Source organism: Polypterus senegalus, chromosome 7 (genome assembly GCF_016835505.1).
Source record: "Polypterus senegalus isolate Bchr_013 chromosome 7, ASM1683550v1, whole genome shotgun sequence".
Taxonomy (NCBI): Eukaryota; Metazoa; Chordata; class Cladistia; order Polypteriformes; family Polypteridae; genus Polypterus; species Polypterus senegalus.
Genome location: NC_053160.1, coordinates 24004512 through 24030720, shown reverse-complemented (window position 1 = coordinate 24030720; position 26209 = coordinate 24004512). Strand labels below are relative to the sequence as shown.

General features: G+C 38.5%; 1 protein-coding gene across 3 annotated transcripts in view; it reads left to right on the top strand.

The window, feature by feature from the left end:
* Positions 1 to 26209, top strand: part of LOC120532403 (urea transporter 2-like) — a 56174-nt gene that overhangs the window by 12866 nt on the left and 17099 nt on the right. For all 3 annotated transcript variants that reach the window (XM_039758360.1, XM_039758362.1, XM_039758361.1), the window contains 3 exons: positions 2334 to 2520; positions 24003 to 24192; positions 25790 to 25918. In XM_039758360.1, coding sequence (XP_039614294.1) covers positions 2334 to 2520; positions 24003 to 24192; positions 25790 to 25918 — 506 coding nt within the window. The remainder of the gene's footprint in view (positions 1 to 2333; positions 2521 to 24002; positions 24193 to 25789; positions 25919 to 26209) is intronic.

The window sequence follows — 26209 nt, the reverse complement described above, 5'->3', positions numbered from 1 at the left end:
AGAGTAGAGCCGCTGCTCCTCCGCATCGAGAGGAGTCAGATGAGGTGGCTCGGGCATCTGATCAGGATGCCTCCTGGACGCCTCCCTGGTGAGGTGTTCCAGGCACGTCCAACCGGGAGGAGGCCCCGGGGAAGACCCAGGATACGCTGGAGGGACTATGTCTCCCAGCTGGCCTGGGAACGCCTTGGGATTCTCCCGGAAGAGCTGGAAGAAGTGGCCGGGGAGAGGGAAGTCTGGGCCTCTCTGCTTAAGCTGCTGCCCCCGCGAACCGACCTCGGATAAGCGGAAGAGGATGGATGGATGGATGGATGGATGGCGACAATATCAGTGAGTGCAGTTGGCAAGTCTGATATACCTAATGACTTGAAGTTGTGTATTGTGGCTTAAGAGAATTTAATTCTAATTTAAGGACGACAGATATAAATGAACTGAAGTGTGTGGCAGTTATTTTAACATCTTTGTTCCTTTTGATGTACAGCCTCTTGATCAAAAAGCTCATAAGAAATTAAATTCACGGACGCAAAAAGTATTTGATACCTAATACAGTGAGAATGGTATTATCATCATATGTTGTATAATTTAGTGCCATATCCAAAGAAGTGTTTCGATTTTTCGCCACATCTCGTTAATATTCTCACAGAAATGCAACAGATTAGGACCAGTTTATTCAATATATCTGTACATGTACTTGCGCACAAGCAGGTTAAGTCAGTTTTTATGTTAATGGTTGGTAATTTAAAATAAATGCTTTCTTTTTTGATCAGTTGTGCGTACCATTAAACGACTGTATATTTGTACATGTAGTAGTAGTTAAAACCATTTTATTTAAAATTATTAATGTGTTTTTTATTAAGAATTCCTTTTGTGTCTTACTTACATGTCTAACATGACACATTGTGACTGTAAATCATGTATTTTAATTGTTTAACTGATGAATTCATGTTTGTTGTTTTTGGTTACTGCTTGTTCTGCCTCATTTTTCAGCAACTGAAATTAAGATAGGCACATGATTGAAATGTTTAAAATTATGAAGGGGATTATTCCAATGGATTGAGACTGTTACTTTAAAGTGAGTTCAGCAAGAGCACGGGGACCCAGTTGGAAACTTGTTAGGGGTAAATTCTGTACAAAAATTGCACAGTTTTTCTGCACACAGAGACCCACAGACACATGTAATAAGTGACCACGTAGTGTGGGAGACAGCAGAATGTTAGCGACCTTCAAAACTCAACTTGATGTTATTTTAGAATAATTGAGTGGAGCTTTGTTGGTCTGTTCTTGTCCCGATTGTTCTAATATTCTAATTATTCCTGTTATGTCGGTGGTAATTAGATACAGAAAAGGGAAATAAATTAGAAAGTGCCCAGTGATAAACCCACAACAGCGATACATGGTAAACTTTAAACAAGCTAACAAAATTCAGATTGAATCAACTCATGGTAAAGAAACATACAATAATTTTTAGGTGGGAATTTCAACAATAAACATGTTAGAGATTCTTTTGTTTATTCTCAAAGTTGGAAAGTATCACATTCAAATAAGCGATTGTTTGTGATGTCACGGACATGATGACAATGATTGCGACTTCCTGATCCAGGCCCTTGGCAACCTGGTGTTTTGTGTACTAACAAAGCTGGAACCTGATGACGTCCATCCAAAACAAAGATGGTGTCTCTATGAATTAAAATCACAATGAAATAATTTTATACTTTTGAATGTAACCTTCTAGGCATGATTACAGCGTGCCACTATATTATCAATGCTTGACAATGTCCCTTCAGGAATTCCACTTCTTTGCTAGAAAAATTTATATCTTTCAGCAAATATCACATTACTTTTGGATTCATGATGACTCCAGGCTGTAATGCTGTTAGCAATTGCACAGTATTTTGAACTCTTAGTTTAGTATTTATTGTTCTGTATTGCTGTATTACTGTGCTGTTAATTGTGCCATTAATTGTTAGTCAATGGTTGTAGTCTTTGATGTAGACAATTCAGTAAGAATTTCTTTCTACTTGTACACTTTGCTCTGTATGTATGACAATAAAGTTTGATTGATTGGTTATTTCCTTTTTATTAAAATAGTGAAAGTGTCATCTTTTGACTTTCCAATTGGTATATATTTTTATATGGGTTTATAAAGTAATGTAAAGGTAAAGTGATTAGTAATGTGACTACTTTTATCAGAAAACAAGGAGTTCAGGATTACAGTGAACCTGCTGCAATTTGAGAGAACTAATTAAGATTGTAAAGGACGACTTCCTTTAAATTGTAACCACAAGTCTGCTTAAGACAAAATACAACTAAAATGCATACTACATTTCTTTCTTTAGGAACTAAATCCACTTATGGATGAAATAAATTCCTCAAGCCATGAACAAAATCAAACAACGAAGCAGCATCATGAAAATCAAAAGGACACAGGAAAATTCCAAAAACTACAAAATTTTAAGTCACAGCTCTGGAAAGGCGTTTCTTTTATCTCAGGAGACATGCATGCCTTTGCCAAATGGCTGAAGGGTAAGATTAAATATCTTTTTATTTTTTTACTGCATATCTCATGCAAATTTAGAGATGCATAAGAATTTTTAATTTCTGAGTAATGTATTTTGCTGGGTATGGATTTCTTATGACCCACTTAAGTTATTTCTGACATGAATAGGGTTTTTACCATTCATTTTTGGTTTCAGTTTACAATCATACATTTTTTAATATTTTTTCATGATTTTTTTTTTAAGGTTAATATTTTTGTTAAGTTCACTTCTTGGTTAATGTATATACTTGCATATAAGTTCCCCCGTGGATAAGTCAGGACTTTATTTTACAGTATAATTTCTGGTATTTTATGATGTTGGTCGTATAAGTCGAATGCGGAAAACTCACGCTATTGGTCCAAGGGATTATGATATGCTAACGCCCACCTGAGAGAGTAACCACGGAGCACACTACCTTTTATTTCCTATGCGGGTGCAGCAATTCGCTGTATCAGCATGTGCTTCTAACCTCTCTCTCCCTCTCTGTCTCTATTATGTCTTTGTAATGTGACCACATGGTAATACCCAAACTATTCCAAAGCAACGTTTGCACTGATTTATGTTTTTTGTATCTTACACCTTCATACACCTTTATCGTAAGAGCATCCCTTATCTACAATGGAGTGTTCGATCAGAAGAAAATATGAAGTTGGTTTTAAATTAAACGTCGCTGAAGTAGCAGAAGAAATTGGTAACTGCGCTGCTGCAAAAAACTTCAATGTGTCTGAGAAACTGGTGCGAGATTGGAGGAGGCAAGAAGAAGTAAAAAAAAAAAAAAGATTAGGTGTCGCATTTTTGAATGGGCGAATGAGTTGTGGTCTGATTTTATGATAGATTTTTTGGGTTTCAAGACCCGACTTATACATGAGTATATACGGTATTTGTTGCTTATTTGGTAGTTATGTACCTTGATTCTGCAGCTTATAATGAACTTGGAGCCTTCAAAACAGGGCTAAGACATTTAGCTAGCTTACCAGTTCTTATTTTTTTAGCTCTCTTTTTTATTCTTTCCTTCACAAATCCTTTTTGGCATTTAACCTTCTAGTTATAATCATTATTGGTTTCTTACCTCTACTTTTGGTTTTTGGATTGAGGATTTTGGTTTGTTCACTCTGGATTACATTTCTTGCTTTGAGGTTTTTGAATATTGAATATTTTTGTTGAGACTTTTCCTTACAATCTCATGTTTGTTTTTATTTCTTTTGGGCCACAGGTGTTAAGAATTAGGACACCTCATTTGAAATTTTTGTTGCTTCAGATACATTTGTTTATTCATCTATTATGGATATTTTCTAAGCTTAAACCACAAGGAATATAACCATCTTTGTATTTGGTATAAATGGTTTAGTTTAAGAAAAATATGTATGTCTTTGTTGTCTAATTTTAAATTGTATCACACCACCATTTTGTGGCTTCAGTGGTTTCTTAATAATTTTTTAGGTGGTAAAGTGCTACCTCCTAGGAGGCTCTACACAACACATCATGAAGACTCTGCTATAAAACACGTTACAACATTCAAGCTCTTTGTCAGAGATTGTAGACTGAAACCTTCAAGAAGGCTAGTCTTGTGCTGTTAGTGTTTGGTTGTCTTTGTAATAGTTCATAGAATCCTACTTCTTTATTTGGTTGACAGTTTTAATTTCATGACTCTAGTGTTAACCTTGTCCTTTTGTTAATAACTCCTGGCAGATCTTGTTTATAGAGTTAGTTTACAGTTTAGAAGTCTGGTTTTTGATAATGGTGCTTCTGCACTTTTAGATGTTGACTCCCATCTTCTGCATCTTAAAACACACACATGTGGTTGCTCACAATCTTCATTGCCAGTAGGCAGTTCAGTGAGATCAGGTGGACCTAGCCTATGCTGCTGTTCAGCCTTGCCACTTTGGATACTTGTGAGTAGTATAACAAGGAATTTTGTAATTCCCCTCTCCCTTTTGAAATATATAGGTTTGCCCCCTTGTTTTTGAGTTTTAGTGAAGTCTGTTTTTTAGTTTTGTGGAACCTTGCTTTGCAACATGACTATTCCAATCTCTCTCTCTCTCTCTCTCTCTCTCTCTCTCTCTCTCTCTCTCTCTCTCTCTCTCTCTCTCTCTCTCTCTCTCTCTCTATATATATATATATATATATATATATATATATATATATATATATATACCGTATTACGCGTGTACCACACGCACATTTATTCCCGAAAATTTGCATTAGAAAATCAGGTGGAGGAAATGTAATTCTGTAATGTTTACTTCTTCTACTTGGGCTCTCTCACTCGCGCTCTCTCTCTCGCTCGCTTGCTTGCACACTCACATTCTCTCTCTCACTCGCTTGCTTGCACACTTGCGCTCTCTCTCTAGCTTGCTTGCTCGCACACTTACGCTCTCTCTCTCTCACTCACTTGCTCGTGCACTCGCGCTCTCTGTCTCTCGCTTTCTTGCTTGCACACTCGTGTTCTGTCTCTCTCGCTCGCTTTCTCGCGCACTCTCTCTCTCTCTCGCTCGCTTTGTCTCTCTCTCTAAATGCTTCCTATACAATCACAACGCGCGTCTTACACGAGGCAAAACGATTTTCACAATTTTCTTTGGAAAAATTAGGGTGCACGTCTTACACGAGGGCACGTGGTACACAAGTAAATACGGTATATGAAAAATCCAACGTCTGTCTATATATCTGTCCACTTTTCACGAGAGAACTACTCAACAGATTTAGATCATGTTTTTTTCTATAATTTGCTTGAACATTCTGATTAATTTTGGGACGTCTGTCATCATGTTAAGTATCATAGTTTGCGTGCAGGAGCGATTTATTTGTGCAAATCCGAGAGAAAGACTGTGAGCCGAGGAGAGGGGGAAGCATAACGTCAGGAGTGGGGAGCCAGGCGGTGCCCTCCTCACTCACATGCCAGCCTCCGTTTAAATCGGTGTATCCCTGGCCATGTTTTGGAGTGCACCTTGCCTCCACCTGGCTAGAGATACCTGTTTGTTTATTGATTTTTTAAAGTTTGTCCTGTTTCACTGCTATGCGGGCAGAGCTGCGGGGGACAGCTAGTTTTAATACAAATGCAACTGGTTTATTAAGCATTTGATGGTTATTTTAACTAGGGCTATGCCTATCCTAGACTTCCCTAGTCGGCTAACCTTGTGTAAAGTAATCAGAGTTATTAGTTAAAATGGCTATGGAAATAGTTGTGAAACACATTTGTTTGTAAGATACGTAGCCTTTTTCTTTTAATGCTAAAAAAAACAATAAACGTGACCTAAAAAATAAGTACATATTCATTTGCTTGATGCATAACAGCTTATAGAGCTTTATGCATTTTATGTAAATGCTTCTGAAACCATTGTTAATTGTTTTTTACTTTCATAGAGGTGTCATTGCAGTAACTCATTTAACCGACAACAAGTCTCGTAGAACCAGGCATATAATAGATACGTCTGGAGACAACCATGAGTGAACTGTGCTTAAACCTGGGTGTGTCACTGTCACATAAAGGTGGTGCTTAAAGAAGGGGTGGTGATTTTGACGCTGCAAAAAGCAAATGGTGCTCTTGTTAACGTTGTCCGACAGAGAGTAAGCTTAGGATTGCGATAAACTGTATACAACCAAAACATCTCTGAAAAAGACCCCTGATACACATAAAATGTGCCTTGCATGTGTGGAGAACACATTGCATGTGTTAAAAAAAAATAACCATTTGCAAAGGAAAACCTTTTCTATAAAATCATGTTATACTGTACATTTCCATTCAAAGACATCTGTGGAGTAGTGGTAAAAGTGAACGATAAGTTGTTGCAAGTGCTGTTCTCTGTTGATCACAGTATTACAATAATACTTCCTGATAATATGAATTGCAAATATGTATTCAAACTAAACAGTTTGTCAGTTCCTATTAAAAGGAAATGAAAAGGACTGTCATTAAAAGAGATGAGCCACAGGAGATGTAGACTTTGATTCTTAAAACACCCAAATCAGTAAACGTGCATAATGACATTGATACCACTCTAGCAGATCCATGGATGAGGTTTCACAGCATCCATCTTCTGATTGCATGTCTAAAGGAGTAACTAAAATAAGTTAACACTGTCTAACTGGAAATGCAAATTTGTCATACTGTAATATAGTTGTAGCATTTTAACACACAGTACAGTATAATATCTATACCACAATGCTTATCTGAACTCTGTTTGCTACTGTTATGCCATAGAGATGCAATAGTCAAAATTACAGAAAGATATCGTAGCAGATACAAAAGCACTTCTCAGTCGTGTGGGACCAAACACTTGCAGTGACCTATGTGTATGTGTCTGTCTCTTATGTTGCCTCACTCATTACAATATACAAATTTATTATTAAGCTTTTATTACCCAGTGCAGCTGAGCTCCTGATTTGATAGCACAAATTTTAGCTTTCTGTTTTCTCAAAGCGGCAGGGGCCTCATGTATAAACGGTGTGTACGCACAGAAATGTTGTGTAAGAACTTTTCCACGTTCAAATCGCGATGTATAAAACCTACACTTGGCGTAAAGCCACGCACTTTTCCACGGTACCTCATACCTTGTCGTACACAAGTTCTCCGCTCGGTTTTGCAGACTGGCAGCTCCCAGCGTCAAAGCAATGCTACTGTTCCTGTGTGGTTACACCTTATTTTCCTGACGCGGCTTTATAAATACACTGAAACTAACCGCATATTGTTTATTAGTGTAATGCATCTGATTGTAATTAACTTGTAACAATATAATGGTCCAGGGAATAGCCATAGTATTCCAAATACCATAACTGCTTTAGCGTTGTTACTCTCACTGCACCTTCTTCTTCTTCTTTTAGCTGCTCCAATTTAAAAGTTGCCACAGCGGATCATCTTTTTCCATATTACTCTCACTGCACCACTCGGAGTATTTATATCACTGTATCTGAGTGGGGAATCACAGCAGCAGCTGATTGGAAAGAGAATTATTGGTATACAGCTTCAAGCACACGCTGCCTCAGCCACGGCAAAACATTTCAAAGCCTTTCCTGTACAGACCTCGTGGTTCAGAAACAGTTTCATCCCAAAGAACTTTAAACGCACTTAATCAATTGCTCCTTGTAGAACTGTTTGTACTTATAAGTACAATCACCCCACTGTAAACTTGCACTACCTTGTAACATCTATTACAGAGCTGATTGTATGTTACTTGGAGAAAGAAAAGCAAGGACTGCAGGGGCGGCTACGCCAATATATATTGAATATAAAACGGAAAGAGAAAATAACAACACAGCTAAAAATGCAGAGACAAATTTTGGCAAAAGTTAAATGCTTGTGTCATGAGCATGAGGCGGCTATGCAGTGTCCGCAACGGCCATCCACCGTACATAAGATACCATATTGACATTGGCGGGCGAAGGAGCCACCGATTCTTCCTTTGCCCAGGGCCACCACAGGCCTAGAGCCGACCCTGAGTACTGCTGCAATAAACTATTTCATCGAAGGTCGCACATAATCACTTCGCGTGAAACCCATGTTTAATAACGTGCTTTAACTCCTATCACCATGAAAATGATATAACGTATACATCTCAGTATTTTAGTTATTCAGAGAGCTGTAATATCACGAATGTAATGGATTCTGTGTCCAGTTGGAGGAAGAGAGCCGGTTTAAGAAGCAAGTAGTGATTCACACACATAGAGCACATAGAAGATCACATACAAAACAAAACATTTAACGTGCTACTTTAATTACGATGTGATTTGAGAAACTGGTTAATTAAACGATTTTAAGATGAAGTTTATGATGTTCTACTTTAATGACAAAATAAACTGCGTGATTAAAGTGGAAATTTCGAGATTGAAGTTGACATTTCGTGCTTTTTCCCCACTGTGTGCCTTTTTTTCTCTGTACCCTAATAAGTTTTCATATGACACTCAGACAGTGCGCTACAGCTCGCCTTTTCACGGCGACTTTGATATGTGACTTCTTTTTTATTTCCGGCACTGTGCGATTTTGTGAACGTGAGCTTTCAAGTTTATCCAACCCGCTATGCCACTCGATCAAGTTCCTTTTGTTGATTATACCATGGTTTAATTAAACAAATAGTATGTTTTTCCTTTGCCTCCACTTGGTATTCACTGAAATTCTTATATTTTCCCCCGTGCTTTTCACATTGTCTTTTCACAGAAGGCTGCGCTTAAGGACTATTTATATTGATTTGCATGTTCAAAGAGGCGTAATTCTGGGAGAAGTTGATATTAGTGTCTTGGAGTACAGTAAATTGCTCCTTAAAGGTTAACAGTAAATAAATTTAATAACATATTCATTCATGAACAGCAAATGTGGCCATAATAGTACATATGTAGGTCTGAAAACTAAACATTAATATAAATTGAAGTATTCGCTGCGATATTAAACAACCTTAAGCACCGCAGTAACGCACAACACATACTTAGAAAAGGTAGCAGCAAACTTTAAATTGAAAACACAAACAAGCAGGCAGTATCTTAAAACAAATGAACAAAAATGTCATATATTTTAGGTATTTTTAGAGATGTTTTATATGTCAACACAGTAATTTGGTCTACATAATGACCGTTGTAAACAGCCCATTTAAGAGTAATAGAAAATAACCTGCCTACCTGGTTGCTGGCTGTCAGCATATCATCCCTATCTTGGATGAGCTGTACTGGGTTCCACTTTAATTAAGAAAATGACCAGGTGGGGATCTTGCACTTAAAGGGCTCAGAGGTACAGCCACACTGGGGTTGCTAGAGAAAAACAGAGGGAAAGACAGAGAGACCAAATGATGTGCTGTTCTTGTAGATGAAGGAGAGTGTCTTGTGACCCTCTAAGTATTTCCAATGCACCTTTAAAACAGAAGGTGCATCTGGTTTGAACAAACTTAAATGATCTGATTTAAACCATGTCAAATTATCTTCTGGTTCTGAAAGGCCAGCTAGTAAACCGAACCTACACTGGAGATTAGAGTTTGGGTGAATGCACCTTTTTAGGAGAAAGTGATGCCGTCTGTCATTCCCAATTTGAAGTTGATGAGCACATACATCTATGCCTGTGCCATGCTGCTTCCTTGGGTTATAACCAGCCAATTTAATTGAGACATATTGCAGCCGGGCATGTGCAGCAAACCACCATAAGCTCGATTGACTCTGGACAGTTATTGGCAATGTTTGCATAGTTTTAAAGAGAGCTACTGTGGGAGAGTCCCAGAGTATTCTTGGTGTTTTTCTCACCTACTATCTGAAGAATGAAGACATTTGAACAACAGCCAATAACATGTTGTTGTTGATTACATTATATTAGATTAGATTCGATTAGATTAGATCTTTATTGTTATATACACTCTGAGAGCACAGTGAAATTCTTGTGCCACAGTCTTGAGGGTGGGTACAGTACAGGGCAGATAATATGAGGTTACTGAGAGTTTAGTGACCTTATGGCCTGGGTGGGTGTAGAGTGTAGTGAGGCTCCGGAAGGGTACTGTATATCAGTAGACGTGAAAACAGTGGATGAGCTGGATGTCTGGCATCAGAGATAATGGATTCAGCACCCCTCGGACATCAGGTGGAGGACATGGTTTTAAGCTGTGTAAGTTTAGACTCGATAATTTTAAAAGCAGTATGTAAGTCCTGTGGAGAAGCTTGCAATCCTAGCAAGTCAGGTAAACAAACCACACTGTGATGATTCTGGTCTGGATGCTCTCAATAATACAGTGGTAGAAGTTCACCAGGACTTTGGTTCCCACCTCAATGCTGTTTATCCTCCTCAAGAAAAAGAACCTTCGCTGGGGCTCTTTGGGGATGCAGGTGGTGTTGAGAGACCACAAAAGGCTATCAGTGATCTGGACACCCAGGAAACTGAAGCTGCTAACTTGTACAATACAATACAATTTATTTTTGTATAGCTCAAAATTACAAAAGGAGTGCAGCAATGCCCTTCAATAGGTCCTGCTATTTGACAGCCTTAACTCTCTAAGAAGACAAGGAAAAACTCCAAAAAAAACAACACTTTAGAGAAAAAAATGAAAGAAACCTTGGGAAAGGCAGTTCAAAGAGAGACCCCTTTCCAGGTAGGTTGGGTCGGTGTCAAAAAAGGGGATAAATACAATACAATACACAGAACTGAACACAAGTAATTCTCAATACAATATAACAGTGCAATAGAAATATTACAAGTACAGAGCAGAATTCAACAGTAGATGATATCATATAATTGGATTTGGATTTGTTCAGAGTCCTGGAGACCTTGGCCATTAAGCTGCCTCCCCCTGTTGGCCATTCCACCACTGAGTCAGCACTGGGCCAGTCAATCCAATGAAAGGACCCCTTTACCCAATGATTCCTGAGATCCTCCATCAGAGATGACTTTACCTTAGGTAGGCAAAACAACCTGGCAGGTGAGCAGTGGCACCAAGTGCTACATTTGAGTCCTGAGAAGAGAAACAGAATAGGTGAGGGTTAGTAACAAATTATAAATATGTTACTTATGTTTAAGTGCTAATGACTAACAACAGAGATGCAGTCTGTACAGTTAATCAGCAGCTCTACTCAGGATATTCTAAACTGAAGTATTGAGTCTTCAGCCAGTATTTGAAAACTGAGACCAAAGGGGCATCTCTTATAGTAGCAGGCAGACCATTCCACAGTTTAGGGATCCTTTAACTAAAAGTTCAACCTCCCACTGTTAGTTTATTAATCCTTGGAACCATAAGCAGATCAGCATCTTGAGATCTTAATGTGCACTCTGGTTTGTAAGTCATGATAAGTTCAGAAAAGTAAGCCGGTCCTTGGCCATTTAAGGCTTTATATGTTAAAAGGAGGATTTTGAAAACTGCCCTAAACTTAACCCGGGAGCCAGTGTAAGGATTTGAAAACTGGAGTTACAGGTATGTGTTCGTATTTTCTTATTCTTGTAATAATTCTTGCAGCAGCATTTTGGATTAACTGGAAGCTGTATAAAGAACAGTTTGAACATCAAGTGAACATCGAATTACAGTAGTCAATCCTACTAGAAATAAATGCCTGAATTAATTTCTCAGAATTCCTGCTTATTTAGATAATGCTTTAATTTCCCAACATTTTTAAAATGGAAGGAACATAATTTAGACAACTTTGTAATGTGCACTTTAAATGACATGCTTGAGTCAAAGATAACTCCTAGATTGCAGGATGATTCAGTAAAATTAATGGTGATTCCACCTGAGTTAAATAATGACAAAATAGTGTTGCGATCAGCATCATTCCCTACAATAATTAACATCTCTGTTTTATCAGTGTTTAAAGACAAGTAGTTCTCATCAATTCACTCCTTTATTTTACTAACACAACTAACTAGCATTATGTTTTCTAATGATAGATCCCAGTGGAAACATGTAAAGTGAAAACAGTAAAGGTGCCAGTACTGAGCCTTGCGGGGCACCATATCTCAGTTCTGTGTATAATGATGGAGTACTGTCAGCACATTTCTGTATGTGCTGGAATTGATTTGATAACTGTCTGGATGGGGAACTGTTTACCTGAAGTGGAGTGTGATTGTTGCCGGGAACCTTACCTGGCCGGGCTGCCCTCAACCTCAAAGGACATGGGGAGACTGCATGTGCAGGGCATTGTCTCCCCCAGGTCGCTAGATGGCAGCCCCCTTGGGTTGCAGCAGTGCCTTTGGATTCCCACAGAACTGGAGTTCTTTGGCTCAGCCATCAAGGGGTGCTGCAGGGACTGGGGAACTCTACTTTGTCGGGGTCTCACCTCACCTGGAAGTGCTTCCGAACCACAGCTTCGGAACACCAGAAAAACAGTAGAAGAGGCAAAGAATTGCTGTGTGTTTTGAATTGTGCTTAGTGCTGAGAGTTTCACACTGAATAAAAGCCTTTGTTTGTGGTAACTTGTGTCCAAGTCTGTTTGTGTTGGGTGTTTGAGGAGATGGAGCGCCCCTTCTGACCCCTGGCGTCCTTGTTCTTCTTGAAGTCAACAATGATCTCCTTTGCTTTGTTGATATCCAGGGGAGATTGTTGTCATGTCCACAAATTACATGATGCTGTTGCCCTCATACTTCTTCAACCTCATAAATCTTCTTTCTGTAGATTAATTTTTGCTTTTCATCCTCCCCCATCATAACCTATTGTCTTTGGTGGGGGCAAAATCTTTAGATTTACGATTTAGATCACCACATTTTAGGGTCCCCTGATACCAAAAACATCCAACCATCCATCCATCTATTATCCAACCCGCTATATCCTAACTACAGGGTCACGGGGTCTGCTGGAGCCAATCCCAGCCAACACAGGGCGCAAGGCAGGAAACAAATCCAACCCACTGCAGACCAAAAACATCAATATCTCAATGATGGGTGTGTGTCTGTCTGTCTATGTGTGTGTCTGTGTGTCACAGTTTCTTGAGGAAGAGCTAAAATGGCTGGATGGAAAAACACCAAACGCAAAACTTAAGCCTGTTATGAAATGACGATGTGCTGATTAGTTTTTGAGTCAAATCGTGCAAGAGAAAGACGCACACTAGAGGATCCCTCAAATGCCGTAATTCTGTAATTAATTATGAATTCTTCTCATCAGTTGCTATTGTAATAGCCTATTTTATGATCAGAAAGATCAGCATCAGAGTGGTATATAATTACTGAAATTATATAGAAGAAACGCTCATGTTAAAATTTTTTTCGTATAATTAGGTTTTTTGAGTGAGATTTTTTTATCCATCTCTCCATTTTTAAACCTGCATATCGTGAGTAGGGTCATGTGAAGAACATTTTCATTTTTGCTTATTTTGTTTATCAAAGACAGAACTTTTTGTTTATTAAATATTCAAATTTTCTAAAATAACAGTGATAACAGAAATTACATGTGCTAGCAGGATATGTAAAATAATAGCATTTTACAATATTGTGGGTTTGAAAGACCAGGGGTCTTTTCCTCATCCGGTGGTGAGGTGGAGAAAACAAAAGCACTGTGCAGAAGAGTTGTAGTTGTTGGCTACTTCTCCTCACTGCATAGGACTGACCTGTTATTAGTCATGCACACTGTGGCAATACAAGTATAATCTCTAGATTATTATTTAATAAATTTATTAAAAGTATAATTTATGATCAGATTTAAAGTTTTTTGATTTCTGTTGCAAGTTAAGTTGTTACACTTTGATTTACTCTGCCTCTCCATCCTCCCCCACAACCCACGCTTATATATGTATGAAGGAGCAGGTAATCCTGTGTGTTATTAGGTTTCCTAGGTTATGTCTTAACAAACAGTCCTCTGCTGTAAGCAGATGAAATTCAATTTCCAGGTGCTTCTCAAGTTCTGTGTCCAGAAGGTCAGTTTTTCCTGTGCTGGGCATGCACCACAAGCTGCACACGATGGTGACATTTTGCTTCTCTAAAACACTTCCTCATCTTTCACCTGGATGCCATAAATTAACTTCTGGGTACTTCTAAGTCATGCAATACCCACACTAGGTGTGTCACCCCTGACAATAGTGACAGATGTGCCTCTGACACCTTTTAGTATTTTGTTACTTTATATGTAAGAATGAAAACTTCTGGAACACCATACCCTATGAGCTTCTTCAATAGACTGAATGGTATTAATAATAAAGTTAAGAACTAACTGCTCCACTTAGACAGATTACCGGAATAATCATAATACTACCAGTATACTAATTAGGTAAGAGATTAGAAGAAAGAGATTATGTCATGAGCAGGGTTTTGACGTATTGTGGTGTACTGTCAAAATATAAGATCAAAATACAGATAATTGATGTATGTCTGAAAAACTGTATGAGCAAGAATGAGCAAATAAATGACAAGAGAGAAAAATGGAGTGCAAAACTGAATAGGCTGGGATGGAAGGAATGCTGAAGCAGTGCTTTTCTGTGGCTGAGTGCCAAAAACAGTAAGCACATATAGTACCTTCAGGAAGTGTTCAGAGCCCTTCACATTTTTAACCTTTTGTTATGGACTTATGTTAAAATCGTTTAGATTCATTTTTCCCACATCAGGCAACACTCAGTTCTCCAAAATGACCAAGCAAAAACAGGATTTTAGAATTTTTTGCAGATTAATTATAAATACAAAATTGAAATATCACATTGACCAAGGTAGTCAGACCTTTTCATATGACATTTGAAATTTAGCTGAGGTTATTCCCAATCTATTTATCGTTGTTGAGATGTTTCCACACAATGTTTGGAATCCCACTGTGGTCAATTCAGTTGATTGCATATGACTAGGAAATTCACATACTGTACCAGTCTAGAGAAGGTCTCACAACTGACAATGTGTGTCATATTAATAAGCAATTCATGAGACTGAATGAATCTTCTGCAGAGCTTAGGGATATCATTGTGCCAAGGCACAGATCTGAAGAGAGGTAAAAAAAAGTCCTGCAGCCTTGACAGTTCCTAAGAACACAGTGACCACTGTAATTTGTACATGAAAGAAATTTGGAAAACTCAGGATTCATCCTGGAGCTGAGCAATCGGGGGAGAAGAGCTTTAGTAAGAGAGAGATGACAAAGAATCCAATGGTAACTATGGATAGGCTCTATAGAACCATTGTGGAGAGTGGAGAAGCTTGCAGAAGGACGAGCACTACTGCAGCACTTCACTAATCTGCAGCATTTAAGGTTCCCACGAGGACAGTGGCCTCCGTTATTCTTACATGAAAGAAATTAGGAAAAAAATGCAACTTTAGTAAGAGACATGACCAAGCACCAGATAGCCACTCTGGCTAAGTTCTAGAGAACCTGTGTGGAGAGTGGAGAAACTTCCAGAAGGGCAACCACCTTTGCAACACTCCATTAATTTGGACTTGATTGAGTGGCCAAACAACCCATTTAGTGTTTGCAAAAGGCCACCTAAAGAACTCTCAGAGTGTGAGAAACACAGTTCTCTGGTTTCATGAAATCAAGATTAGCATCATGTATGCAGAAAACCAGACACCACTTATCATCTGTACAGTACCATTCTAACAGTGAAGCATGGAGGTGTCAGCATCATTATGTGGGGTTGTTTTTCAGCAGCAGCAGGGACTGGGAGACTATTCAGGGTTCAGTTAAACCTGAATGGAACAAAGTAAAGAGATATCCTTAATTAAAACCTACTCCAGAGTGCACTGGACCTCAAAGAGGGCCGATCGTTCACTTTCCACCAGGACTAGGACCCTAAGCACAAAGCAATCACAACAAAAGAGTGGCTAAGCCAGAACTCAGAATTGAGCTAATCAAATATCCCTGGGGAGTCTGGGAAAACAGCTACCCACCAAAGGTATCCATCCAACCGGACAGAGCCTGCAGAGAAGAATGGCAGAAAATCCCCAAATCCAAGTGTGTGAAGCTTGTCATGTCAACCCAAGAAGACTCCAGGCAGGAATCGAAGCCAAAGGTGTTATAACTAAGTGATGAGTAAATGATCAGAATATTAGTGTCAATGGGGTATTTCAGTTTTTATTTGAAAAAAAAAATGCAAACATTTCTAAAATCCTGTTTTCGATTTGTCATTCTGGAGTATTAAGTGTTGCTTGATGAAGGAAAAAATAATTTTAATGATTTTAGCATAAGGCTACCACATAAGATTTGTAAAACATGAAGCGGTCTGAATACTTTCTGTAGGCTTTTTACCTTTCATTAAATGAGAATTAAATTGAAATGTAGATAGTACAAAATGAGTAGTAAAAACTCTACAATAATTCTACAGCAGTTTCTCTCTTGGTAATTTTATTGGGCCTCATTGATGAAAATATTAATGTTAGAATAAATCTTATTGTGTATTAAAATGACAGTCAAATTGAAATGAAATTTATTAAACAATCTTAAGTTGATAAAATTGAAAAAAATGAGTCTGGTAATTGCAACCTTTGTGTACACACTTCCTAATTCATGTCAGTGCAAAAACAAGAACTGCAAAAGATGCAGGGAAGATAATTTGATAATTTAGGTTGCCTTTTTTTACAGTATAATGGTAGTACTGAAATATCAAGTGAATTTGAAATATTAGTTTGGTAACACAGTAAAGGTACTCTCTCAATGTTCCTTTTAAAAATGCTCCTATTAATTCCTATTAATGCAAATCTGTTCATCTCGCTTGTAAGGAAAACCATTTAATCCAATTGTTTGAGGGCACGAGAAACCACCGCTCATCCAAGGAATGCCCCTCACAAGGGAGAAACCAAACCCAGTAAGGGTGCCAATTCAATTCAGGGTATACTTTCTCAAAAATCCACACTTATGCCATTGTCTCTTTTCGTATATTGGGTAAAATAAACTATTAATACAGTTCTGGTCACCTTACCTGGTAATCTATGGACTAATCATTTTTAGCCCACAGCTACCCAATCTGCCAGAAGTAATTAAAATGGAGTCCTAAACCTACATGAACCTTACAGTGGTTTTTCAATAAAATGCTCCAAACATTCTTAAAATTTGCACTTTATTATAAAATCAATAACACTATAACAAATAAACTATTTATTGACAAATGTAATAGGAAACACATTACAGTGTTTCAGCCCTGAAATGCATTTCACTTGATATGCCGGTTCCACTGTTTAAAGTACACAGTAAATCTAAAAGGGGGTGGGTTGCCTAGGATCACAAAATTTGGGGAGTGGTAACATTTTTATAAAACAAGAGAGAACACTCTGACTCATTTAACTGTATGACTCCATTTAATCCTATTATATTGTTCTAGATCATTTTCGCACACTAGCAATGTTTGGTGTTAACATCTGACGAGCTACACATGTCACTTTACCGGTGGGCTTAAGGATTAAAAACACTCCAGGGCTGGATTTCTGCCTGATTGCTAAACTGGTTGGAAAAAATTAAATGCATAAGCCAGACCATAACAATTACTATTCTATGTTACTACTTGAATATTTTGTGAAAATTATAGGAAATCAAACAATGTAGCAGTCATTTGTGGGTTTTATACATGAATATACATATATATGTATATACTAGCTGTGTAAGCTCATGCTGTAAAAAGCGCAAGGTCCTAATAACTATTGAAATCGACAGAAAAAAAATTGATATGTAGAGATGTCAGGTAATTGAAAGGAAGTACTCTGGGTGTCTCTGTCCTAGGAGGTTTTATTGTGCTGATGTCCTCGCCTCGCTTGTGTAGTAGCGGCGGGAGAAAGAGTAAAAGGGATACCGTTTTGCCAAAAATATTCGCATCACTTCTGTATTAACGGCTAAGTGAATGACTCTTTCTTTGGGGGTTTCATTTTGCCGCCGTGCTGGCCTCTCTTGTGCATCCTCGTAGAATCAGCCCTTACCCCGTCTCCACCTCTCACTTCCTGGCCAGACAGTCAGACACACACACACTTCCACGCGTAGACGTTTATGTATAAGATAGTACAAGTTACCACAGGACAAGATTGGAGTTTTGGGGCATCTTGCAGCCAACCCTGTATAATTCTCAATAATAAATATAAAGAAAATTGTATAACGTTTAATCGAGTTATACCGACTTCTGCCTAAGGCTAACTATTTTAGATAGTGGCTCTTCTATAATTAAGGCATTCTGGGAGTAAGAGGCGGGTCCAGGCAATTAACTAATTAATGACAATTAATTGCTGTCATCCAAGCCTTCAAGCTGTTTCCCATGAGCACACACGTGACAATATATATTTTCATCCATGGGTGTCAGATGTTCATATTCCAGGTTCCTCCCAGGTATGTAATACAACATCAGGCTGAGAGGAGGTGGTGCAGCTAACTGTGTTGTCTTCCTTTGCCTCCACAGTGCTGAGAAACTGCCCAGTGAGGGTAATTGACTCCACCCCTTCCGGTCCCAGGACCATAAAAGCCCAGCAACCCGGAAGGATGCACCACCCGTTGACTAGAGAGTAGTAGAGACAGAGTTCCTTCAAGTCCAGACCACCACTTATAAAGAAGCCTTGATAGCCAGAAATGTATTTATTAGAACATCAGAGAGCAACATTTTTGTTTGTATTCATGCCATCGAGTTTTATTTTCAGAGTAAAAAGGGAAAGTTGTGTTGGCTCAGTTGTCGAAAAAACTTTGAAGGCAGTCACAAAGCTCAGATGAGAATGCAGACTGTTTCTTTATTTACACTGATCATGTCTCAGTCTAATGAAGTGAGCAATCAATAAATTATACAGTTCCTTTGCTTTTATACTTTTCTTTACAATTAATTCATCTAATACATGACATCATCTGACTCTTAATATGCAGAACTTTATTATTCCATCCAATCAACTAGTGCCACCAGTATTTCCGGACTCCTGTCGACTTATCTGAATGCCGCCTTGTTGATTGGGGTGTTTGGGCTTTCCCATTAGTTTATCCTCACTTTCTAGAGGGGTGCTGGTTTCTCAAAGGTGAAACGGACCTCACCTGCTCAAGCTTTAGGCTTTATTTAGTTAACCCTTTAGTTACCTTCAGTTCTTTTCTTATCTATACTAATAAAAGGCAAAGCCCTCACTCACTCACTCACTCATCACTAATTCTCCAACTTCCCGTGTAGGTAGAAGGCTAAAATTTGGCAGGCTTATTCCTTACAGCTTACTTACAAAAGTTAAGCAGGTTTCATTTCGAAATTCTACACGTAACAGTCATAACGGTTGATAACGGTTGACAACGTCCGCTATGTTGAACTTTCTTATTTATGGCCCCATCCTTACGAAATTTAGTAGGCGGCTTCCCTGCACTAACCGAAACCAATGTACGTACTTATTTCAGTGGTATGACGCCACTGTCAGCCGGCATATTGAACTTTCCAACGTCACTAATTCTCCAACTTCCCGTGTAGGTAGAAGGCTGGAATTTGGCAGGCTCATTTCTTACAGCTTACTTACAAAAGTTAAGCAGGTTTCATTTCGAAATTCTACACGTAATGGTCATAACGGCCAACAACGTCCGCCATGTTGAACTTTCTTATTCATGGCCCCATCTTCACGAAATTTGGTAGGCGGCTTCCCTGCGCTAACCGAAACCAATTTACGTACTTATTTCAGTGGTATGATGCCACTGTCAGCCACCATATTGAACTTTCCAACGTCAGTAATTCTCCAACTTCCCGTGTAGGTAGAAGGCTGAAATTTGGTACTTATTTCGGTGGTATGATGCCACTGTCGGCCGCCATATTGAACTTTTCAACGGTCTTTGTTACTTATGGGCCCATCTTCATGAAATTTGGTCCTCCCACGTTGTTGGCTGCCTGCCTATATAAGGCAGTCCGACGCTCCAGTCTCTAAATTCCCTTCCTTGCTTCGCCACGGGATTCACGTCTCCCTGCTGATAGCTACAGCCTTTTTATTTAATCCACGGCTTCTCCGCTGTTTTATTGTTCATTTATTACGATTATAGTTATTGTTTAGGTATTTTAGACTTACTTTACATTGTTCAAATACCCATTTCCTTTATCGTTCCAACTGTACCCCCATTAACATGTCTATCGAAGTGATCACCATCGATCAAAGAACTGTCACTTACCGAGTGGTTTCCATGCCCGGAGATGGCACCTGCCTTTTCCATTCTTTGTGTTACATACTGCACAGCCATATCAGGCTCACTCTTGATATCCGGAGGAACATTGTGTCTTATGTATTGAATGAGTGGGACAGGTTCAAGGTGTGGACTGATGACAGTACAGGAGATACTTATACTACACAGGAGCACTATAAGAGTGAAATGCTTAAGCCCTTCACCTACGGTTCTGCATGTTGATGGCCGCCGCTGAATTGTTCGGTTGTCGCTTTCCAGTGTACAGAAATGGCCAAATATTTTACACCTTTCGACAACTACCAATGCCTCTTAAACATCTTAGATTCACAGGTGATCATTTCAGTAGTGGACACTTTGATGTTTATGAATGTTTAAACTCTCAAAAGCTGGATGCGAAGTTATCGATGAAACCGGTTGTATGCTTACAACGCTTGACAGATGTCGAATGTCTCTTCAACTCAAGTCCTACAAATACTGTCGTAATTGAAACAAACCATGAAACTCAAACCGATTATGACAGCAGCAATCCAAGCTGTAAGATTTGAGATAAGATTACTTTTCACGTGGCCAAATGTACGTTGCATGCTCAAGAGTAAGCTCAGCCCACAGCTTGGTCATATTACAACCGGAGGGCCGAACTCACAATGTGGTATACAAAGAGATCCTTAATAATTATTGGTATATTTTCCTTCAGTTTAAAAAGGTTTAATTAATTTTCTTCTTAATAAAAATTTTAAGGCAGTACTTCGCCGCTGCGAAGCGCGAGTATTTTGCTAGTGTTTTAATAATTCATTGTTACATATTCATTTAAATATATATTTATAATCTTTTACAAATTATTAAATGTATTAACATTAAGAATCCATAGTGCCCCAACATTTATAGTGGTTTTTGACCCTTCACTACCTTTGATAACCACAAGGTTGTAGAATCATTTCTCCACAAAAGCTTCTTTTTGTCCATTTGGTATAACTTGCTTACCTGTGAAATTTTGGCCTGATTGTGAAACATTTAGAGGTCTCTCCATTCTGAACATTTTATATGTATTGTTAATAATACTGTGAGGGATGGCTGGCATCTTTACCTGGCTGGAACGCCCTCAAGATGGAAGAAGGAGGGGAGAGAGCATGCACAGGGCATTATCTCCCCCAGATAGCTAGGTGGCAGCCCCCCTGGTTGCAGAGATGCCAGAAGTGCTGCATGCACTGGCAAGGCCTACTTCATGGGGCTTCCGCCTCACTTGGAACTGCTTTTGGGCCACGTGTGCGGAACACTGGAATTACTTTCAGGCAGTAGATGAAAGAAGCTGGTGCCTCAGTTCTAGAAGCCAGAGTCTAAAGAAGGTGGACAAAATTTATGAGGTGGAGTAGAGGACGCAGTGACATAGAGAAGAAAAACAGTGCTTTATTGTAACTGTGTGCTGTATTGTGTGGTGGTTGCAGTGTGGGAAACGCTTACTTGAGGAAGATCATCCCACAATAAAGACTCTTGCCTTTTAATTTGTGAGCAAGCTTACTTGTGTTAAGTGTTTGGGGATCTGGAGTGCCCCCTGGTGTCCACAATACATATGTACTCTTGCATGGGGCTCATACTGTAGCTGGCTAAGTGATTAGTAAACAATAAAAAAAGTGAGAGAATTAGTATTAAAGTAGAATTCCAAGAGCATTCTACAATTAAGTAGCAGTTTCGAGAGCATTCTAGTAGTAAGTAGAAATTTCTATTTTAGCCTTTTTTGATGACTGAGTCTCAACAGAAACAAAAGAAAATTACATGACATGACATTTTAAGCTGACAAGAGAATTTGAACAGTTGAAGTTGGAGGATCTGTTAACAGAAAGAATAACATCCTTCTTTGATGTCCCTATGGTAAAAGACAAAGAAAGGTCTCACTCCTTTCTCAAGAAACCACCAGAACAGTGAGCAAATGGCCCAGTCTTCAACTAATATTGTGAACTGTCATCATACATGATGGTAATGAGTGACAGAGATGAAAGTGGAATAAAAAAGTGCAATGACATACAACCAATGGACAAATAACAGAAATTATTTATTGTTAGATTAGTTATAATAAACCACAAAAAATATCTAGCTTCACTAAAAACTAATGTTGAAGATATACAACTGTGGAACAGTTTACATGACATAAAAACCTGCCAAATGGAGTGAACTCTAAGTGTTGTTTATTTTCATTTAACTTGTGTGTGTTTTGTTTTAAATTTTGAAAAGAATGCAACTAGCCTTGTGGAGAACTTAAATCTTTTTTGGATCACCTTTATATGTATATATGCAATGTATGTGTGCATGTGTGCCCTTTATTAATTCATATAATTCTCAGAAATCTCATCAGTGGAGAATAAAACAGCCCAAATAATGGATTTAAAAGAAACTGTTTGTAAGTTGTCAAAGACAAAGTCAAGAATGAAGTAGTTTTGAATTTCAGCAATTTTTATTTTTAATTAGTTGAATTATTTTTTATAATTAGATTATTATGATTATCATTATTACTATTATTATTCACTGTTTAAATTTGTATTCTGTTTACAGCATTGCCTAGGGCTGCAAAAAGGGTCGAGTCTGCACTATGCAGTGTTAAGGTGTCAAGATGTTCCAATGTAGGTGATTATAACATAAAAACCTTTATTTGTACCACATTTTAGATGTAACTGATTTCTCAGTAGACTTGATATTATTTATGATTTTCCCTGAGTTTCTTGCTAAGTTCATCAGTGCACTTTGTCTAATCAAACATCATTGTCAAGGTATGACCAATGGATTCATGAACTGGGAAGAGCACTCTTGTGCTGTGTTAATATGGTCACTAGCTAGAAAGCTCACTTCATCCATGAATGAATCCTACAAAAGACTGCTTCAAGTTAAGAATACAGCTGTCATACAGGCCAGGGTGAGAGTAGCCTCTCTGTTTAAAAAAGAACATTTTGCAATTCTGTTTTCATAAATTATTGTATGCATCAGTGACTGTGTCTGTAATGTTGTTAACTAATTTTGGTGAAATTTTTGGAGGATATGTTTAGTGGTTTGTATTCTATGGGGTGTTCTGCTTCATTTTTTCATCATTGTCAGTTTGACATTCTGCCTTTGACAGTGTTAGCATGGTTGAAAGATCAGATGTGCTTTTAATACTAGTGATATGACACAAACTATGGAAAAAAAAATAATTTTTGGTACATTATAAGTCATTATTAACTTCCCTACCAGGCATCCCACTTTTGTTTTATTGGCACAGAAGAATCCCGTTTCTTTAGGCAGATTGATTCTAAGTGTAATCCCAACCTAAGTCATATTGTAGTACATCACAAGTGTTAGTAATGACTGTTGTGGAAGACAGGGGTGTTATCGAGCCCCAAACCCCAGACACAACTGACACACACAAACAGTCACTGGCTCAAGTAATGGATTTTATTCCTCCAAATACCTTCTGAACAATACAGAACATAGATGGATGGCAAATCCATCCTTTTTTCTCATCTTCTCCCAACTCCTATTTCTCTTTAAGTGTTGTCCTCTGCTTCTCAACTTTGAATCTCATGGATGGCAAATCCATCCTTTTTTCTCATCTTCTCCCAACTCCTATTTCTCTTTAAGTGTTGTCCTCTGCTTCTCAACTTTGAATCTCTTGAAGTGAGGCAGGGTGGTCCTCTTTAAACCGGATAACGGGAGTACTTCTGGTACCACCTGGTTTGTAGGCATGGTACACCTCAGGGCTGTTGCATGGGACTGCACGTCCTAGGAGGCCTGTGAGTTGTACACGTTGGGGCACCGATGCAAGAATGCTGCCCTCCAGTGTATTGCAGAAGTACAGATTCTGGGAAAGCCTGCTCATCTGATATGTTCATCTTTCTGGCTTCCCATCCTGCAAGGGATCACTTCTTGACCTGGTCGGGATGCCAGACAATCCCTGACGACATTTACACTATCTATATACTTAATTCTGTTACACTTTTATTTCATAATATATTACAACCATTTTAATTTTAACCATTTGTGTTTTTTTTTTCAGGAAAGTATGTGGTATTTCAGTTTTTTGATTGGATTCTGAGGGGTGTTGCCCAAGCGATACTTGTTAACAATCCTTTGAGTGGTCTTATTATATTTGCCGGAATAATTTTACAAAACCCTTGGTGGGCACTAAATGGATTTGTGGGTATCATATTTGCAACAATATCTGCCCTTATTCTTCAGCAAAACAGGTATGTTCTTCATAGTTATCTGCTAAACCAAAAAGTTACCAAGAGGACTGGAAATTTTAAGGATTTTACAAGGCATATAGTTTAAGTTTTTATTTATTTTAGATTAAAGTACAATATATTTTCAAACCATCCAATGTGTGGTCAAGCCCAATCTTGGTGGTCTATTCATTTGATTAGAAAAAAAGGTACCTACCTTACATCTCCAGGGAAGTTAAATCCCGACCCAAATAACTGTCCAAGAGATTTTTCAGATTCTCCCTATGTCTGCTTTATTTTCCTCAGATACATTTTACTTCTAATTCCTGAAGATATTCAACTTTACTTTGACTGGCTAGACATAAGCTTTTGGACTTTTAGGTCATTGTCACAATATATAATTGCTGAACAGCTTAATATATATTTAATTTATTCAAAAATGAGCCAAAATATTATGAACACTCCCATATGAAACAAATGTCACTGACTATCATATAACTTTGTCAAGGCTAGGGATATCGTAAATGAGAGGCTGACATTCGGTACTTGTAATCAACACATTGAATGCAACAGATATGAGCAGGTGTAAAGACCTAGGTGACATGGATAAGGGCAAAATTGTTTTGACCAGACGACTTATTCAGAGAGTTTCCAAAATGGCAAGGCTTGTGGCATGCTCTCAGTTAGCCATGGTGAGTACAAACCTACACTTGTCTAAGGAGGGAAAACCACAAACCGCTTTCAGGGTGTTGGACTGCCAAGATTCATCAATGCAAGGCTATTCTGTCTAGTACAGACCAACAGAGGAGCTACTGTTGCACAAATCGCAGAAAATTTTAATGATGGGTATGGCAGTATTCTGTCATGACATGCAGAGCATCAAACTCTGCTATGTATAGAACTGCATAGCTGCAAGCCAGTCAGAGTGCCCATGCTAAACCTAGTACACTATTTAAAGTGCCTACAATGGGTGAGTTGGCATTGAGACCATGCCTTGGATCAATGGAAGAAATTGGCCTGGTCCAATGAATCATGTATTCTTCTGGATCATTTGTTTTTTACTTGTAGAAGAGAATGCACCAGGATGCAACGTTGGAAGAAGACAAGCCAGTGAAGGGAGTTTGATGCTTAGGCCAGTGTTCTTCCAGGGAACCCTGGATCCAGAGATTCATGTGGACACTAATTTGATGCATACCACCTACTTAAACATCTTTAGCCCATGTGCACTCTTGCATGGCCAGGGTGGCATGGGCCGTGAAGCACTGCAGAAATTTGAACATGATGAAAAGTTTAAAGGTGTCTCTGTAGCCTCCAAACTCCCCAGATCTCAATCCACTTGAGCATCTGTGAGATGTGTTGGAACAAGTGTGATACACAACAGATCTATCTTGCAACTTACAGGAGCAAGAGTATCTGCTGCCAATGTCATGGTGTCAGACACCACAGAACATCTCCAGATGTCTTGTAGAGTCCACACATTGGAGGGTAGGAACTGTTTGGCTTCACACAGAGGAGGTAGAGCATATTAGACAAGTGGTCATAATGTTTTGGTTCCTCAGTGTATTTTGCATAAAGAAATACATTTTCATGGGCCTCCTTACTGCATGAATTTTTTTTGTAGGGGAGCCATTGCTGCAGGATTGTATGGCTACAATGGGATCCTAGTGGGCCTTCTTATGGCAGTGTTCTCTGAAAAGGGAGACTGGTACTGGTGGATCCTGTTTCCAAATATTTTCATGTCCATGATGTGGTAAGTGTAAAAAGTTTGATTCATTGTATTTATATTTTACTCTGCTTTTGTTTTCATTCTTAAAAAGTGGTAGAAGTATGGAGTGTGGTGGTGATGAACTGTTTGTGATTATTGATTCTAAATTATATGTTCTAAATCTAAATTTGATTTTCTTTCGAAATGTATATCTAAACGTGATTTACCAGAACAGGGCAGTATATTATTTAAAAGAACTACAACAGCTCCATTGACGTCAATATCTAATGTTTGCTGGACTTCTTCAATTGAATGTCTTGCAACAGCTCTCTGTCT